This window comes from Mustela putorius, unplaced genomic scaffold (assembly GCF_011764305.1).
Source record: "Mustela putorius furo isolate JIRA1106 unplaced genomic scaffold, ASM1176430v1.1 tig00003863_pilon_pilon_pilon, whole genome shotgun sequence".
In the NCBI taxonomy this organism is placed as follows: domain Eukaryota; kingdom Metazoa; phylum Chordata; class Mammalia; order Carnivora; family Mustelidae; genus Mustela; species Mustela putorius.
Genome location: NW_025422015.1, coordinates 10,730,391 through 10,750,298, shown reverse-complemented (window position 1 = coordinate 10,750,298; position 19,908 = coordinate 10,730,391). Strand labels below are relative to the sequence as shown.

General features: G+C 38.6%; 1 protein-coding gene across 6 annotated transcripts in view; it reads left to right on the top strand.

The window, feature by feature from the left end:
- The window catches only part of UTRN (utrophin), a 500,711-nt gene that overhangs the window by 156,296 nt on the left and 324,507 nt on the right, over nt 1–19,908 (top strand). For all 6 annotated transcript variants that reach the window (XM_004752757.2, XM_004752758.3, XM_004752759.3 and 3 more), the window contains 5 exons: nt 1,699–1,844; nt 2,508–2,720; nt 14,210–14,323; nt 14,959–15,114; nt 18,686–18,856. In XM_004752757.2, the coding sequence (XP_004752814.2) occupies nt 1,699–1,844; nt 2,508–2,720; nt 14,210–14,323; nt 14,959–15,114; nt 18,686–18,856 (800 nt within the window). The remainder of the gene's footprint in view (nt 1–1,698; nt 1,845–2,507; nt 2,721–14,209; nt 14,324–14,958; nt 15,115–18,685; nt 18,857–19,908) is intronic.

The window sequence follows — 19,908 nt, the reverse complement described above, 5'->3', positions numbered from 1 at the left end:
TTTGGCAAGTTACCTGTTAAATGCTTTGAGAACTCGTTTCTCATCTGTCCTATTTTTTTCTCCTTAGCTATTGTGTAAGTCAGAAATTGTGTTGTACTATGTAATGTTATAGGTCATGCATGTTTAAAAGCTGTATGTTGAACCATGTCCTTCCTTGTAGCAAATGTAGATTTTGTAATGACTTGTAGGAATCTGTATGTGTCCATGGCAAGCAAATATGTCACGCTGTCTTTCTTCTGGAAAGGCATTTGGACACTATGCTTTTTTGTTCACTGAATTCAGTTAACCTAGAGTGTAAAATAAATGTTTCAGAGTATTGCTTTTTAACTTTACTCTTATAAAACATGCCTTCGTATAGGTCCTTGTCAAAAATAAAGGCATATTTCATAACAGTAAATTGAAAAAGCAGTACACTGACCCATCTATTTAACGTTACATAATACAACACAGTTCCTGACCTGAAACTGAAAGAAAGTTCTAAATCTATCTTTTTTGTCTTTAATTGTGCTAAAATATATATAACATAAAATTTATCATTTTAACCACTTTATTTATGTATTTTTTAAAATTTTATTTATTCAAGTGATCTCTACACCCTGTGTGAGGCTCAAACTCACGACCCTGAGATCAACAGTCATGTGCTCCTCCCTCTGAGCCAGCCACATGCCCCCTATTTTAACCATTTGAAGATGTAGAGCTCAGTAGCATTAAATGTATTCACACTATTGTGCAACCATTCTTCAGAACTTTTTCATCTTGTGAACCTGAAACTCTCAACCCCTTAAACAACAGCTCTTCATTTCCTCCTCCCTCCAGCCCTTGGCAACACGTTCTACTCTCTGTCTGCATTTGATGGTTCTAGATAACCTCGTACAAATGGAATCTTCTAGCATTTGTTTTTTGTGCCGGGAGTATTTCACTTAGTATTATATTCTCGAAGTTCATCTGTGTCGGTAGCCTGTGTCAGAATTTTCTTCCTTTTTAAGGCTGACTAATATTCTATTGTATGTATTATACCACATTTTATTTCTCCATTCCTTTGTCGAGACCCTTTGTCGGTTTTGACTAATGCTGCTAGCTTCTTAACTTCTGCTTCTGGTTGGTTTCACATCTTTGTACTCCACGTGAGTTTACTTCCTTTCCACACAAGTGTTGCTTGTCCATGATTTTTACCTTGGTGACTGAAATAGACATCACTCCAGCTGGCTTTTGCAGTCAGGACCTCTCTGAGGACCTGTGGTAGCCTTGCTATGGCATTCTGTTTGATACCCAGTGCTCTGGTATCAATGGGTCTGTCTACCCGTTCAAGCTCAGAGGAAGATGGGTGGAGGGAATCTTGATATTCTTTTATTCTTTGTGTAGTTACTGGGGGAAAGGAGATTAGATGAGACAAAAGAAACATTGTAGTACCATCTTTAGAGAGACATTTCATCATGACCAAATGAAGAAAAAATGATAGTGAGTTAGTTAATATTTCAAACATCAACATCCGCAGGAATGAAGTCACTGTCTGACTCTCTGAAATGCCAATGGAATGATTTATCTTAGCAGCTAACAGAGACCCTTTTAAATTTTCATTATGGAGTTTAGCTTATTAGGTATTAGGATTCACTTATATAGAGAAGATTAACAGCATATATATAATAATATTAGGTTCCTAACACTATTTTCTAAAAGTAAGTATTTTTAAATAAACAGAAATGAAGAGCCAACCTGGAAATGCATATTTGGAAACATTGAAAACACTGAAAGATACACTGAATGATTCTGAAAGTAAGGCCCAGACATCTTTGAATGCCTTGAATGATCTTACAAAGGTGGAGAAGGCCCTGCAGGAAAAAAAGGTAACACATATTTTAGGTCTTAAAAGTGTAGGGTCATTTTTAATACCTCTTATCTCTTATTTTGAAATATTTTTTCAGCTATTTAAAAAAATATTAGTCATTTTCAGTCAGAATTTTCAAAAGTTCCTTATAATTTGAAGGTTAGTTACTAAAAGGTAGTACCTTAGCTAAAAGAAGAGATACTTATTGAATATTACTAATAGAATAAAAGCATATTTTCTTCTTCTATTGTGCTTAGTCTAGAACTCTCAGCCTGCTCATAATCTGTTCAAATATCTTTAATAAAATGAATATCACTGAATTGATGTGTTCTTTTTTCTGCGTTGAATAAAAATGCTTCTCTGGTTATTTGGGGCACATGACTCTGTATTATTTCATCAGATAAAACAGATCAACCATTGAGCACTGCACACTTGGTCCTCACTGAGTGCATTGTTTTACTGGATTTTAGGGTGGAGAATATATTATTTCTGGCCCACACATAATTCATGAAGGGAAAGCTTTAACTTTTTTTGGTTATGCTTATTTTTTTTCATGACTTTTGTGCATTTCTATTTTAATTGTGTACATTATAAAAAGTGACCTTAGGCTGTTTATAGCCCATATTACTACATCTGTACAAATTATTGTGCATATTTTTAATCTTTTAAACATTTTTTCCAGGCCCTTGATGAAATCCTTGAGAATCAAAAACCTACATTATATAAACTTGCAGAAGAAACAAAGGCTTTGGAGAAAAATGTTTCTCCAGATGTAGAAAAAATGTATAAGCAAGAATTTGATGATGTTCAGGGAAAGTGGAACAAACTAAAGGTCAAGGTTTCCAAAGATGTGCATTCACTTGAAGAAATTACCTCCAAACTCAGAGCTTTTGAGGTAAATCCCAAGGCTAATGGCATTTGAAATTTATTAGAGAACAAAGTAGTAATTTATCAAGTAAGACTCTAGTATCTGTTATATGGATATTTTACATTTTTTCATGTCCTAGATTTATTATGTATATAAGTTGGGATTCCCAACTTGCTTTTGATGTGGTGGAGAACATGCTCATTTGCTTTTGCTTTGCAAAAGGACTTCTTTGCAAAGGTGAACTGGATCTTGAAGATAAGAGAAAATTCCTTAAAACTGGCCAAAGGAACATCTCGGGGTTGAGGAGCCTGCGTGATACTCAGACTAGTGATTAGGTCACGGGGCAACTTTGTTAGAGTGGTAAAATTGCCCAGGTCATGGCAGACAGCTGAGTCTTTGACGCTGGTTTTTGTAGACTTTAGACATTTGGAGGTAAAAATCTGAACCAGACCATTGATAAGCGATGTCAAACTGGGAAAACAGGTAATTTGAAGGACATGAAAACCAGAAGTAGGATCCTTTGCTACATCTGAAAATGTCCACAGATGAAGCAGTGATAAAGTTCCAGAGGGAAGGTCAAATGTTAGGACATAAGGAGAAGGTGATAAAAGTCAATTTCAGATAAGACAGGATTTTAACATTTTACCTGTGAGGAAGATGGAGAAGTGCTCTCCACCAAGTCACCTGGTTTTCTACTAGAAAAGGTCAGGATGAAGAATGAATCAATGATACTCTGCTCCCTGTCTTCCTGGTCTCCTTACTTTGGTCTTTTGTGTTGTGGGGTGTTTTCCCACTGCTGTATCTCACAATGGACTTCTGGTGTCATGTCTGGTACAGAGAAGGCACTCAAGAAATATTTTTCAATGAATTAAATGAAATTAGTTATAGAAGATTTAAATCTATATATGTATGTATATATACATATATATATATAAATATATATCCAACATTTACATATTTTTTAAAGAAAAAAATAATATCTATTTGCAATATAAACAAAGTCCCATTGCTGGTTTGGGATTCGTGTGTGTGTGTGTGTGTGTGTGTATGTAGGGTTACAGGTTTTCCTCCATAAGGTCATAAAGCAAAACTGGCCACCCTGTTTGTGTACTCTCACGTACACAAATCTGATGCATCTTTCTGGGGTTTTCTTTTTAAAAAAAAAAAAAAAGAACCATGTACAGCATGGAAGCAAATATATATATATTTGGATTTAGATTCTAAGAAAGTATATATAGGAGACTTTATATATTTATAAAATATATATATTTCATATATATGTGAGAATTTCTATAAAGGATGTTAAAAAAAAGTGAAAAGATTGAAAATGAAGACAAAGTCCCTGAAAATGCTGTTTCAAAAATCAAAACCAGGGAGCTTCTGGTAGAAGAGGGATGGGTAGACCATACAGATCACTGTGAAGATATCCAGAAAGATGAGAGGAGTGTGGTGACCACTGACCTTGGAGGGAAGCTCTGTGCCCCAGTGGATAGCTCCAGTGAATGGTCAGGAGAATAAAGATGGTGAGGCTGTGTGTGTGTGTGTGTGTGTGTGTGTGTGTGTATGTGTGTGGTGGTGGTGGTGGTGGTAGTGGGAGAAATTTGGTTTTTCTAAGTACGAACTACAGTTCTATACCAAAACTGAGATCTTAGAATAAAACATTAATTTAGAAGAGGGGTGTGTTATTGAATCATTTACCTTTAGTGTTGGTGTTTAGCTTAGTGTTTTTGAATCATTTACCTTTGTGAGTGGATCCACATCCCCTTCTGTGTTTTCAGCTAGAGTTCTTCCCAACTTTAAAAACTAGAATTACCCTTATTCATGATTGTAAAATTTGTGGTTATGGTCCAAGCATTGTGTTATCTGTGGCTCTCAACCGGGCGATGATTTTGTCCCCGCCCCAGGACATTTGTTAGTGTTTGGAGAAGTTTTTTTGGTTGTCATAACTGTGGATGGGAGGGGGTGTGGTATTTGCTTCCAGTGGGTAGAGGCCAAGGTTACAGCTAATGCATAAGACATCCCCCACAACAAAAGAATTTTCTGGCCCTAAATGTCAATACTGTGAAGGTTGAGCAATGCTGGATTAAAGATTTCTCATCTTTTCAAAAGAGCATGGCTTTGTTTTTATATTTAACTCTGAGACGTGTAGTTAGGGAAATTTGCAGGTGAAGATTAACCCAAAGGTTAATCTTCTTTTGACTTTCAGAAGTGTGTTTTAGGGTTAGCTAAATGTGTGCTAATATTTTAATATGGAATTTAAAGAGCATACATAAAATTACAAAACACAAAAGAGAGTCCTGTGGTTATAGTAATCCAGCCTTAGGCTTTAGTGGGTTGTTGTTACTAATGTAGCAGATCCAGGCACTTAGAGTGGCTCGTTGGTATGTGTGCCAAATTCATTCCATAATAAATACCCCAAATATTTAGATTTTTTAAATTATCACCGTAGCAGATTTGTAATGTCTAGCTTTTCTTTCTTTATTTTTTGTGTTTAACTGCAAAATTGTTGACAGTATGTGTATTCCCTAACTGTGCAACTTTATTGAAATATGTATTTTTTTATTCTGAAGAAAACTTTTATTCCTTTATTTGTTTTGCTTTGAAGGCATTGTTACTTAACTACTTACAATTCACTTAGGAAACCTTAGTTTTTCACTCAAAGCTATTTACAAATAAATACTCATTTGTAGGTTAGCATTGTTTCCCCCCTTTCAATGACCTGATGTACAGTTTTTTATCCATTTAAGTTCTATTTGTCTTTAGACATAGTAGGTTTTTGATTCAGTGCTAGTTTATGATGATCTTTCTTAGGAAAACAATGGTTGGCTTGCTTATTTTTAAAATGTACTTTTACTTGCATAAGTAATACATAAAGAGTGCTCATTGTGAAGAAATTGAGTAATAGAGAATTACTAGAGTGAACATTTAGAATTCCCCTTCCCCCTCAATACCATTTTCTTTCCTGAAGGCAGCTGATATTAACAGTGGGTCCCAAGAGGGCACAAACAAATGGAAAGACATCCCAGGCTCATGGATTGGAAGAATAGGCATTATCAAAATATCTATACTGCCCAAAGCAATTTATGCATTTAATGTAGTCCCTATCAAAATACCAATAGCAGTTTTCACCTAAGTAGAACCAACAATTCTAAAACTTGTATGGAATCACAGAAGATCCAGAATAGCCAAAGCAATCTTGAAAAAGAAAAGCAAAGCTGAGGCATCACAATTCTGGACTTCAAATTATATTACAAAGCTGTAGTAATCAAAACAGTATGGTACTGGCACAAAAATAGACACATAGATCAATGGCACAGAGTAGAAAACCCAGAAATAAACTTGCAATTATAAGGTCAATTAATCTTTGAGAAGGCAGGAAAGACTCCCATGGGAAAAAGACCGTCTCTTCAACAAATGGTGTTGGGAAAACTGGACAGCAACGTGCAAAAGAGAGAAACTGGACCACTTTCTTACACCATGCATGAAAATAAATTCTAAATGGATTAAAGAGCTGCTTCTCAGTGAAGGAAACAATCAACAGAACGAAAAGACAACCCATGGAATGCGAAAAGGTACTTGCCAATGACGTATCTGATGAAGGGTTAGTATACAAAATACAGAAAGAACTCATAAAACTCAACGCCCCAAAAATGAATAATCCCATTCGAAATGGGCAGAAGACATGAACAGACATTTCTCCAGAGAAGATGAGCAGATGGCCAAAGACATGTGAAAAGATGCTCAATATCACTTGCCATCAGGGAAATGCAAATCAAAACTAGAATGAGATCTCACCTCACACCTGTTAGAATGGCTAAACTCAACGACACAGGAAACAGCAAGTGTTGGAGAGGATGTGGAGAAAAAAAGAACACTTGTCACACAGTGGAGTATTACTCAACCATGAAAGGAATGAAATCTTGCCATTTGCAATGACTTGGATGGAACTAGGGAGTATAATGCTAAGCAAAATAACTTAGTCAGAGAAAGACAAATACCATATGATTTCACTCATGTGGAATTTAAGGGAAAAACAAATGAGCAAAGGGAAAAAGAGAGAGACAAACCAGTTATAGGGCGCCAACTGATGGCTACTAGAGGGGAGGGGGCATGGGGGTGAATAGGTGATGGGATTAAGGAATGCACTTATGATGCACACTGGGTGATGTATGCGATTGCTGAATCACTGGAAAGGAAAAAGGGTCTTTACTGGAGGTTAACATATTCCAGGTGAAATAGAAAAGCTCATGAATGTTACTAATTTTAATCATTTTTTTCACCCTAATGGAAGCAAATGATGTTGGAGCTCCATGAGGGACAATGAAATAGATAGTACACAAATGCATGAGCTTGGAGAGTGAATCCCACACCAAAGAGAACAACGGTGCCTTTCGTTGGCACAGCATTTGAAAGTATTTCATAGCTATGTGCTTACTTTTTTCCTACCATCCTACGGTACTTGTAAAAGGGTCATGTTATTTGTTTGTGTGCCAATTTTAGTTTAGTGTAGTTTTCTGTTACTTGTTGGCAAAATCGTGTTTTTTTCAGCTGCCTACATATCCTTTGTCTGCACGGCAGGTTTCTCTGTGCAGGTAGCGAGTTGGCCTCTGTATTCTTATTCGGTTTCATGCTCATATGAGTTCTTAAGTTCTTTTTTTATCCATCCCATGCCAAAGTAATGACCTCAGTTCCTGTACTTAAGAATTAAAATGTTAATTGGTACTTTAATAACTGCTTCACAGAAAATCCTCCTGCTTCTTCCAGGCAGCAAAACATTTAAAAATACATGAACATTATTTTTTTTCAGTACTGATTTTCTTATGGATTATGGGGATTAAATATTATAAACTTCTGGAGGCTGGTTATATATTTCTTATCACCAGGAATGGTATCTTTGCACTCGGGGGTTATAGGTATTTTGTGTTGTTTATTGTTTCTCCCCACCTCCTCCACCCCTGCAAGATCTTCTGTGATGTGGTATAACTGTAGAATTGTGAAACCATCCCCGACGCCCACACGAAACTCTGTCTTATGTTATAGCTGCTCCTGCTTCTTCGGACAGTCCTGCAGCCTCTTCCTGCTGTGTTCAGACTCCAGGAGAGTCCCTTGCCCTGGCAATCCCAGTGTCCTTCACAGCTGGCTCCTGCTTCCAATCTCTTCCCTCAGAATTCCTCTCCCCCCACCGTGGTGCCAGAGTTCTACTTCTGGAAAGGATCTGGTTGTCTTTGCTAATACAGAGTGCACTCACAATCTTCTGCTAGCTTCTGCCCCTTTCTTGCCCTGAAGCCTCTCCTACACTGAGCCCCCCCCCCCCAACCCCTCCTTCGTGAGCCCAGTCTGGTGAGAAAACAATGTACTAGATCCCAAAGACTGCATTGGACAATTGATTTTCTCCGGAAATGTCACTTACTTGCTAGGAAATTCTCATCTTCCTCTTCTGAGCTCAGCCTTTAAGAAAAAGCTTGTTCTGCAAACAGTGTTCAGTGTTGCTCAGCACCACGCCCAGAGCTAATTATTTCCTCTGGATTCTACTGTGCACTGTTTACATCTTCACAAACCCTCAACTCAGGCCAACTTTTATAAGGCTAGACCTGTATGTCTCTCCTCCCCTAAGGACAGAGCTCGTTGATGACAGGAGACCTGTGTGGGAAACAGCAAGTTAAGTGGATGGGAATGTCACTGCTTTGTAGGTGCCTACCGTCATCTTACCCAGGCTCATTTCTCTACTAAGGTTGGATCTATGCAATCTGAATGCCTGCTTCTCATAAATGGAAGGAATCTGTGTAGTCACATCCCTTCCTTCAGTTGCGGACTGGTCTGGATGTGGTCTGACCCGGACTATGAAAGGGGCTATGCCAGAACTCTATGACAGGCAGAACCGAGCTTTGAAATGACCTGGGGAGAGAATTTCAGAGTAAAAACACTATGGTAAATACCTAGTAAGAGTAATCTGCAACATGGCTGATTTGACTCTTTCTAGGTAATGTATGATTGATATAATGATCTCACAAGTCTTTTTTTTTTTTGTTTTCTCATTTTGAATGCATTTTACTTACTAACGGTGCATTCTAAACCTTAGATTTAAGAATTTTTCTTAGTTTCAGATAATAAATGTTGTAGCAGTGTCCTTGCTGGTCTTCCCTATTAAATGAAGAAATGCTTTTTAAAGAGTGTATTTGAGGTTCACAAATATTATAAAACCATACAAAATAGAAACCCCATTACCTTAAATTACTGTTTTAATTTGGACTTCATGCTTCTTCTTGCCTGTGCCTTGGGTTAGAAATTGCTTAAAAAGCTGTGGACATTCCAGAAGATGGGGAAGGAACAAAATAAAATGCCAAGAATTTCGCTGTCAACAAAATCTTGGAAGGTAGTTGTGTACTTTGGAATCTTATTGTCTTAAATCCAGAGTTACCAAGCTTCCCATTTCCCCCATTCCTAGCTTAGGGGCCAGGCTGGGAAATGGGGTGTTTCAGGGTTAAAGGACTTGTTTTAATGACCTTGCATTCCTTTTCTGTGACCCAGCAGCAGGTGTTGCCCGTCTCAGACACGTACAAATCAGTGCTTTTGAGCAGTGATGGTCAGCGTAGAATTTTGGCCCTTCCAAACTAGAATATTTGATACTTTGGTTTTCAAAATACCATAATAGTCACTTGATATTTGTTTCAGAATTTGTGAGAATGAGAAACAGTTGTCCTAGGTTAGTACTTAACAGTTTATTCTATGCATGTGAATTAATGATAGATATTTGTTGTAGAAGTTTACTAGTATTTTAAAATGTTTCATATTGCTTCAAAAGAATCATATATTCAGAGCATATAATATTTTATATAGTTATAGATATATATTCTGTGTAATATACATGTGTGTATTTATTCTGTAAATTCTGTATATTTATTCTGTAAGTGAATAGAGGTGGAGGAAAAAAATTAAATATTTATTGGACATTAGAAAATCAGAAATGCCTAAGCTGAGTGTTTTTTTAATGGTCAGAGAAATACTTTTCATGGGAGCTCTTGTCTTTTCTTTGGAATTTCTTTCTTGTGTGATTGATTTAATGGCGAGCAGAATTTGGGTATCTTTTTTTTTTTAATTTATTTTTTATTTATTTTCAGCATAACAGTATTCATTATTTTTGCACCTCACCCAGTGCCTCATGCAATCTGTGCCCTCTATAATACCCACCACCTGGTACCCCAACCTCCACCCCCCCGCCCCTTCAAAACCCTCAGGTTGTTTTTCAGAGTCCATAGTCTCTCATGGTTCACCTCCCCTTCCAATTTTCCCCCAACTCCCTTCTCTCCATCTCCCCATGTCCTCCATGCTATTTGTTATGCTCCACAAATAAGTGAAACCATATGATAATTGACTCTCTCTGCTTGACTTATTTCACTCAGTATAATCTCTTCCAGTCCCGTCCATGTTGCTACAAAAGTTGGGTATTCGTCCTTTCTGATAGAGGCATAGTACTCCATAGTGTATATGGACCACATCTTCCTTATCCATTCATCAGTTGGGTATCTTTTTTAAGGCACCGGAAACACCTGCCACAGGTGGATTGAGACAATACTTTCTTTCTGGGGAAAGAGGAGGTATTGGATGGTGGAGCAGAGCCCTCTGCCCCCCACACTTGCCTGCACACAGCAGTAGCTAGTAATGTACTTACTGACCTCTTAACCCTTCTCATCTGGTATAGCCGCAGGGTGGGGATGCTGCCACTAGGCATCTCTAAAGTTTTGGTCTTCCCTCCTCTACTGGGCTTCCTTCTTCTGAGCTGAATCCAGAAGATCTGGTAGCTCTTTCAGTTACTTTTAAATACCAATAGGATAGAATAAGGATTAATGCTGGTGATAGTGAAACACATTCCCTGACTCATGCCAGCAGGTAGTCTCCCTGGCTGGCCCATCCTGCACTTGGAAGTGGTAACTCTTTTTGGGTCAGTCTTGGTACTAAAAGCTTTTGTAGCTCTTTGTAGTAATAACTAGTGTGTACTGCATGCCTGCATTGTACCAGGCTTGTCCAAACTTTATCTGTGTTTTTCGGAACAACAAAGTGAGCTAGTTGTCATTATTCCTATTTCGTAGAAAATCTGCTGAGGCTCAAAGAAGAGAAATTGCTTTCTCGAGACCTTGTGGCTGGTGAGGTGCTGAGCTTGGTAGTCACACTTTTTATCTTTCTTTTCCTGGGCCACACTGCTTCTCTTAGAACTCAGAGTGGCCAGGATTACGTGAAGGACTTTAGTAGTGAAAACAGAGGGTCAGATTCCTGTCCATTCCTTTTGTTACTGTTGAGACTGGGTCTTCATGGCTTATCCGTGTCTGTTGCTTTCTTCTTCTTTTTTTCTTTCCTTCTCATGTTGAAGTGTAAGAGAGAGAAGGGACAGATGTGTGTGACTTGTGTGAGCTCACACAGTCTGTGTGTATCTGGAAGAGGGAGGAAAGAAGGTGGTTGGTGTCTCATGTGTTAATGACAGATTGCTGAGGCTGCTTGCTTCTGTCAAGGCTGCTTGTGATGAAAACCTCCAGGGCATGTAATGCTTCCCTATAAATTTCAAAAATCCTCGGCCCAGAAGACCATCCATTTTTTAATTCAAAACTGGCATTAATGGATTGCCCAGTTATATAGCAGTAATGTTTGAGTTCTTAAAAAGTTGAGAATGGAGAGTAACAGTGTAGGAAGTGACAAGTTCAATGGGCAATTTAAAAAAGTCCTCCCTGAATCCTAGAGATAGATCCATTTGTATGTTCTCTCTTTCCCTACTTTTTATCTTTCTGTACCCCACCTCCCCCTGCCCTGGGCACATCTTGCTGTGTAGCTCTTATGACACGGAGCAAACACAGGAAAGATACGTCACCAATTAAAATAATACATAGGTGGAAGAGTGCATGAGCTTGTGAGGATAGTGACAGGCAGACAGAGGGAAAGGATGCTTGCGGGAAGCTCCCAATATGACGGAGAGGGTTTTTGAAGCTGAGTTTGGAAGTGTGTGCAGGATGCCCAGGGCCAGTAAGAGAGGCTGACAGGCCAAACAAGTGCTTTTTGCTCCCCGTCTTCATCAGAGAAGGGCCCTGTGCATTGGGAAGTGTCAGATGGTCATTGCTGAGGGAGCATTCGTGCCTCGATGAGGAGTTAGACAGGAAAACTACCCCAGAGCCCGCAGATGTCTATGTCTACATCCTAAGTAATGTGGGCATTTTACCCTTGGTCTCAAGGCCACATTATGCATCTTGTGAGAAATTACCAGAAACATAGAGTTGGGTCAATATTCTAATTTGGGGGGAACATTATTTTCTAGACGTTAAAGACCCGAAGTAAGTTTCTTGTCAGTTCCTGGTAGAGCTATAGATAAATGACAAACCAGAAATCTTGTATGTGCTTAGGCAAGAATGTGGTAGTCGCTAGGAATCATCATAGACTCCACCAAGAAGCCTAGCCCAGACTTATTTCCTTTAATTACTGCTTTCCTTTATTTATTTTTGGAGGAGGGATACTAGATTATTAGATACAGACATTTGTAATCTCCCCTTTCATGTATGCTTATTTGGTTCAAATAATGGCTCCCAAACTCATTTTTAGCAACTCTTGACTTCATCAGTAAAGTATTTGAGAAATATCTTCCAACCTTATGCAAAGGAGGTGGTTAGCCAGTTAGATGCTAGTGTTACATAGATTCCTGTATTTTGAAAACTAAGTTAAAACTTTATTGATTAATGAATGACATGCATCCTCATGGGGAAATGCTCAGGTAGGCACTGTCTTTGGCCCTATTTTTCACCAGAAAAAAAAAAAACCCTCAAAACCCAGCAGCAAGGGGTTCCTGGGTGGCTCAGTGGGTTAAAGCCTCTGCCTTCGGCTCAGGTCATGATCTCGGGGTTCTGGGATCGAGTCCCGCATCAGGCTCTCTGCTCAGCAGCGAGCTTGCTTCCTCCTCTCTCTCTCTCTGCCTGCCTCTCTGCCTACTTGTGATCTCTGTCAAATAAATAAATAAAATCTTTAAAAAAAAAAAAAAACCCAGCAGCAAAAAAAAAATTCCAATAGGAAAAGGATACCCCACTGTCAGATTTGCAAATAAGAGAAAGCCAGGAGGAGTAGCTGGTACAAAAGTGGTGAAACTAGCAATTTAAATCATTTTATTGGCTTTTAATTATTACATTGGTAACTGTTGTTAACATAACAAGGGAAGATTTCATATTTATAAATATCAAGTCTTGAATTTATTCCAGAAGTCACTGACACAATATGAGATAAGGGAAATGTAATTTTGAGGTTATGGGAATTTTGAAATTCTGGCTAACCATGAATAATATTGTGACCAATATATCTATGAACAAACAAATTGAAGAAAGAAACAACCCTACAACAAGAAGAATTAAGCTTAAATGATGTTAGATGGCATTTTACGAGTATAAGAGCAATATGTGAAATAGCAGGTTCCATTGTTACCATTCATTCCAGCATTATAAGGAGAAGAATAGTTAGTTCTGGGTGGTATGTTATAAGGACATTAAAAAAAATTGGTGTAGTTTCCTGAGCATGAAGACGGGTGTGATGAGTGCCATATCTGGACTTCATGTTTTAGAGACATCCCAGAAGGAATTTGGAATGCTTAGCCAATAGGAGACCAAGGGAGGACACAGTGACTGCTTTAAATCTAGAGCAGGATTGTAAATGTACTTCCATTCTTAGCGTTGATTGAGAAGCAAAGAATTGACAGGATATAAACAAACCAATTCAGCTCCATATCAGGGAAACTAACAAGTAAAACTGACCAGTGACAGAATGGGAAACCTTGGGAAGAAATGACCATTACTTTGCTCTAATACTGGAGATCAAGTTGGACCTACTTCATTGTATTAATGGCCCAGTTCCAATGTTACTGTCTCTTCTCTCCGCAAAATGTTTCCTTTCTCACTTGTTTTTGATCTGCAGCACCACACACAGTAAGGATTGCAGGGGGTGCCTAGTAAATATTGGGTGAAAGGATGAAGCTGAGCAGCGGACTGTCCTGGGTTCTTAGGTAACAAAGTGTCTGACATGACGAGCAATCAATCTATTGTATCCCCTCCACTATGCTATTAATGTATCCCTCCACTATGCTATTAATGTATCCCTGCTTCGAGTAGCTAACTTTTGGAGAAAAATTGTTCTAAATTATATGAGAAGAAAAGATTTTTTAAGCTGATTACAGGTAGTAAAGCATTTTTCCTGTGATTTGAATTTTTAATCACTGATGTTGCGCACATTTAAGCAAAGTAGCTTGGTTCCCTGGAGAGTGTTTTGAGATTTTTAGAATGATCACCAGACTGTCATCTCTTAAGGATTTTAGTCAATCATCAAGAAAAATCATTATTTTCAGATTTGGAAGATTAAAAAAAAAAAGATACACAACAAATAGAAACGATGCTATCAAAGTTGTGAAACGTTGCCTTTCTTGAAATAGTGATAGATCTCGAGATGCACTAGGGTTGAGTGTCACTGAGTAATTTCCCTGTTTGTTATTGTGTTTGATTTAGGCGGATTTGAAAGTCATTGAGAAGTGGGTGGATGGCGTGAAAGACTTCTTAATGAAAGAGCAGGCTGTCCAGGGAGACGCGGAAGAGCTTCAGAGTCAGCTGGACCAGTGCTCTGTGAGTTCTGCTGATTTAGGAACTCTGCTATAACAAATAACATTTCCTTCTGCTTCTTTGTTATTTGCTGTTATTAAAATTGCATGAATATGACATGACAATAAACCGAGATAAAATATCTTTCATCGTAAACCTTTTTTTTTTTAAACTTAAAGTTATTAAAAGAATGACTATATTTTCATTTTTGGCCAGGGTTATAGAATGCGATTTTAATTCATTAGGAGCTGCTATCTTATGTTCCAATGATAATTTTAGGGTCATAATCACCAATTGTACATTGCTCTTATTATGCCACATGGTGAGGCTTAAAGAGAAATGTACTTAACAAGTGAAATTTGCCAGTAAGACTGTATGCAATTTATATTTGGCGAAATCATTAGGCTTCTGTAAATTAATGGAGACCACTATTCCCTGCCGAGAGTCAAGTATTTCCAATCTAATTTGGCAGATGGCTATATGAAGCACCCAGGTGAAATGAATTTCTCAAGGCACAATATTTCTTAAGTAGTTAGAAGTCCTGACTCTCAAACAGTCTGTTTTTGTAATATCTTCAGGGATGCAAGCAGAGACAAATTATAGTTATGGCACCCACTTATATAGGAATGAACTCAATATGGGCTTGTTTCTATATTCAGGCCTTTGTTAATGAAATAGAAACAATGGACTCGTCTCTGAAAGGCATGAGAGAAATAGAGGCGAACCTTCGAAGCTGTCCAGTTGCTGGGATCAAAACCTGGATGCAGACAAAACTAGTGGACTACCAAACCCAAGTGGAGAAACTTAGCAAGGAGGTAGGTTTTTCGGGTCTGCTGTCTGTGGCTTTTAAGAGGCAGACCGTTCCCTTTTTTCAGTGTCTGAATTGATTTTATATCCCATCCAGTTTGAAAAACAGTGGTCTAGAACAGCTATAGTATGGGTGGCCGGTTGGGGCAAAGAAATGGATTTTTATTTTAATTAAGGGAAGGCACTAACAGGCCAGTTTGGCTCCTTGGTGGGAATGGGCTTGGCGTGTTCAACAGAGAACTAGAAGGCAGTGTAGCTGGAAGAGAATGAAGACAGGAGTTAGCGGGTGGGTAAGGTCCGAAGTCAGAATATAGGTGGGATTGTCTATGGCCTTTGAAACAACATTTTAAAATTTTATTTCAAGGATGATTTCACACAGAAAGCAAAGGGGTTTGAGCAGGGAAGTGACGTTACCATGTGGGAAAGCCAGAGTGAAAACAGAGAAGATTATTTAAGAGGTTATTGCTGTTTTGGCCCTTCAGACTGGAGAGATAGTGCTGGAGATCACAAGGACTGTTAGGGTTGGTCTATGTTTGAAAATAGAGATAGGAGTCTGGTAATGAATTGGACGTGTCATCTTGGAAAGGGAATGGTCAAGGAAGCGGAGGGTTTGTGCAGAGCTTCCACTGGGTGTGAATTGTGGTGCTGTTTGGTGAAACGGTGGAGACTCAAGGCACGAGAAGCTTTTGTGAGAGCAGGTAAAACGATGATTTCCATTCTGGAAAGGCTAAGTGTGAGATTATGAGGCACACCCATGGGGCTCTTCAGCACTGACTGCTGGAAGGAGGAGAGGGCAAGTCCAAAGACGCTGAGGAGTTAGGGTCAGCTGGCAGAGAAACGCCAGGGGGCTGTGAGGCCCCGGGGCCAGATGGAGAAAGCTTTCCACGGTGCCCTGTACTGAGGATTGCTGAGGCCAAAGGGAACTGAAAGTCTAGCTTTCGATCTGACAAGAGGGAGGCTTTAAATGACCTTGAGAAAAGGGTCTGGTGGCTTGACAGGGAAGAGAGTCACATTGGAGAATGTTGAGAAGGAAAGGGAAGGTGAGCGGTTGGGACAACAAGTATAACCAACTCTGAGGAAGGAATTTCTCTATGTAAGGGAGCAGAGAAATGGGGTGTGTGCAGGGACCTGGGTATCCGAAGACTTGTTTTTGTAATTTTTAGAAATAAGGGATGTTAGGTGATATTTGCATGCCAAAAAGAAGGACCTCGGTTAGAAGGAGAAAATAAGGAAGCAGAGAATTTGAGAGAAGATAGTTTCTGGAATGAAGTGTGTCGTACATGAGAGGAGTGAGGTCCGCTGTCTCTGTGGAAGAATTGCTGTTGGATAGTTTCTCTGTGGTGACTGTAGGAGGGCCACTCTGGGTACGGTAGGACTGCAGTGCAGTTCTCTTCTGATTGCTTGTGCTTCGCCAGTGAAGGTACACAAAGCTGGAGTGAGTGAGGGGGGGTGGAAAATGGGAGGAGAAGGTGTGACATACAGGACTGTTCCGCAGACAGCCCTTACATGGCACACATCTCTTCATGTAATGTTTTTTGGCTAATGTTTATGTAGGAAAAATTGATAATTTCCGTCCTTGGAATGTTTTATTTTGTTTTCATTGTTTTCCTCCAAATTCTGTATTTTGAATATGTTCAGACTTAAAGGAAGGTTGAAATAAAGGTAGAGGGAGCAGCCACATACCCATTCTTTAATTTGCCAGTTATAATGTTCTACCACATTTGCTTTCTCTCTCTCTGCCCCTCTCTCTACACACACGCACACACACACACACACATACACACACACACTTTTTTTTTCCTAAAAATGTGCTTTTGACAGGAATTTGAAGCTATCAGGACACTTCACCCCTAAGTTCTTTAGCATGAGGATTAAATACAAAATGCTTCCGTCATGAATAAAGACAGTATTCTGCAAAACCGCAGGACCATTGCCACACTTAAGAAAATAACTTTTTAATATCATCTATTCTGGCCCAATTCAAATTTCTCTAAGTGTGCTATAATCTGATGGTTTGTGCTTGAATTTATTGAGATTGGGAGAAAGTAAATACAGAAAACAGTTTGGACGTGCCAGCAAGGACCAAAGAATGTGATAGATAGATACAGACAGACATAGATATTTAGATCTATGTATCTATCTACATATACACAAACATATAGATATGACAACATATAATAATTATTAACTACCATTGATTCATCATGAAGGTAAATGTATGGGAAATTTTTAAGGGTCCTCATCACGGAGGCAACCATGTATTGTGTGAGTCATTGTCTAAAGCCATTCCAGACTCTTGTGTTTCATTGAGTTGTATAAAGGTTGAAGAAGTTTTGGACAAATATAATCTTGCCATATTTTTATTTTGCTGAGAAAGGATGGATATATAAAGTCAATCAACAAATAAAAACAATCTGTTTCATCTGTTATATCCCTGGTATCATGAAACAAGGGACATTTTAATGCCAAAAAATAAGAAATATATCATCTCAGGATAATTAATTATAGTTTGGAACTTTTTAAAAAAAGTTCATTAGTGTCTTTATTTCTCTCTGGATCTATGAGAATTCTATAATTGACTAGTATCCAGAAGCTAGGAAGGAGAATTTTCTGGAAACGGAACCCAAGGAATCTGTATTTGTATATATGTATTTTTTAAAAACAGCCACCCCACTTAGAGTGCTGATCAGCAGGACTTGGGGACTGTGTAGAGTGCTGGCTCCTGGAGCCCCTTATGGGGACAGGAAAGCAGAGCTCCTGTTTGACCCCTTTCTATTTTTATGTCTGTGATCCTGTTTGGAGGGTGGGAACAGGAAAGCCTCTGAGGATTCGCTCTTTCTCTCACGAGAGCCGTCCTATTCCTGTGCTGGCTTTTGGTCTCTGTCAGCTTTGTGGCCAAGCAAGGCCCTGACTCCATGATCGCTCCGCTGAGATTTCCTTTGAGTGGGAGGAAGCGAGCGCTCGGTGCTCTCTGTGGGATGCTCTCTCCTCTCACAGTTGAAGTCTGTTTGTGGTTGGAGGGTCTCTCTGAACATATTTTTATATCAAGTGTTGTGGTTATCTGAAATATTTAAGTTATTGAATTAGATTCAGACAAAACCTATTTTCTGATGTTACTTTTTTGTGTTGGTGTGCAGGATACAGTATAGTAGATTATCTAAACCAAAATTTTGTACGGTAGTGTTTTATGGGAGAAAATGAGACATTCTGGTTGCTTCCAGGTTTTTTTCCACAATAACGCTACTGTAAATTTCCTTAAATTATATGTTTTTATTGCTGTAGGTTAGATTCCTTCACTTGGGATTACTCTGTCAAGAGTTATGCATTTTTAGGATTATAATAGGTATTTCCATATTAGATTACTATCCAAGATGTGGTATAGCATCGCAGTTATAAGGATTGTTTTCATTGTCGCTAATATTCCACAACGTCAGCACAAATGTATGAAGGATTTTATCTGAATGTTAAAACAAGGCTCTTGGTGGAAGGTTACCCTGTGTCCTTAGATATTAGAAACTAGAACTTGACATTTAGTGTGTTAGCATTTGTTTATTTGGGTGAATGGCTTTTCCTTTCCAGATTGCTATTCAAAAAAATAGATTGTCTGAAAGTCAGGAAAAAGCAGTGAACCTGAAGAAAGACTTGGCCGAGATGCAGGAGTGGATGACCCAGGCAGAAGAAGAGTACCTGGAGAGGGATTTTGAGTACAAGTCCCCGGAAGAACTCGAGAGTGCGGTGGAAGAGATGAAGGTGAGTCTGGGCCAGTGGCAACAGGTTTGATAGCTCCCCTTCTCCGTTAAATATGAAGGACTGAGTGAATGAATGAATTGGTGAATGAATCTGTCTATCTGTCTATCTGTCCTCTGTGAAGAACGACATGGACATATAATCTTGTGTAGTTGGATTTCAAACTGGAAAAAAAATATGGAATGGATAGCTGCTATGATTTTACCAGGAAAAGGAAGCCAGGAGTCCACGTGATGCATATGGCACAGGAGTTGCGTCCATGAAAGCCCCGAAGGCCGTCTCTTCCAATAGAACCTCAGGGAGCCACAGAGAATAACTCAGAAAATTGGTTTTATTGATTACATTGACAGTGTTGTGTGACCCTCAGCCCTCTCTGTTTCCAGAAGTTTTAAAGCATTGTCTTTTGTTAGGACCAAGGGTGACTTCCCAAATCGGTTGCAATTTATCTTCATGTTAGCAAAGGTATTCTTCCAGTGAATTCATGGGAAACACGTGAATAACAAAATTTTGTTCGAGCAGGTAAGAGTCGTGGTAGGAACATGGTCAAGGGATTTAATATCATTTGGAGCCACAGGATGTATTTCCTGTAAACTTACATTCCTGTGTCAATAGTCTTGAATGCTTTCTTTTCTTCCTTCTTTTTTTTTTTTGTACAGTAAAAGAACTGGGCATCGTTCCCAAATTTCTAGCATTGCTTCAAGTGTCCTTCAGTGTTCAAACCAAAGGAGATAGTGTCTTAAAGCCTTTTTTAAAAAAAAAAAAAAAAAAAAGTAAGATTAATCCACATAGTAACTGTTTTATGCCAAATTTAACTTGCCTAAAAATATAATTAAAGCAAAATTCCCTATATATCTGTTTAAAAAGGGATTATATTTCATCAGTGTCTTATTGAATATGAATCAAAACAAATACAGTAAGGGACTTTTCTAGTACTTGTATGTAGTATTTTTACTGAAGCATTTCTTTTAGTGTAGTTCTTTTGAGAGCTTTTAAAATATTCAGTATAAGGTATTTTAAAGGTAGCCTATCCTGTTAAGAACCATTTCATTTAATTT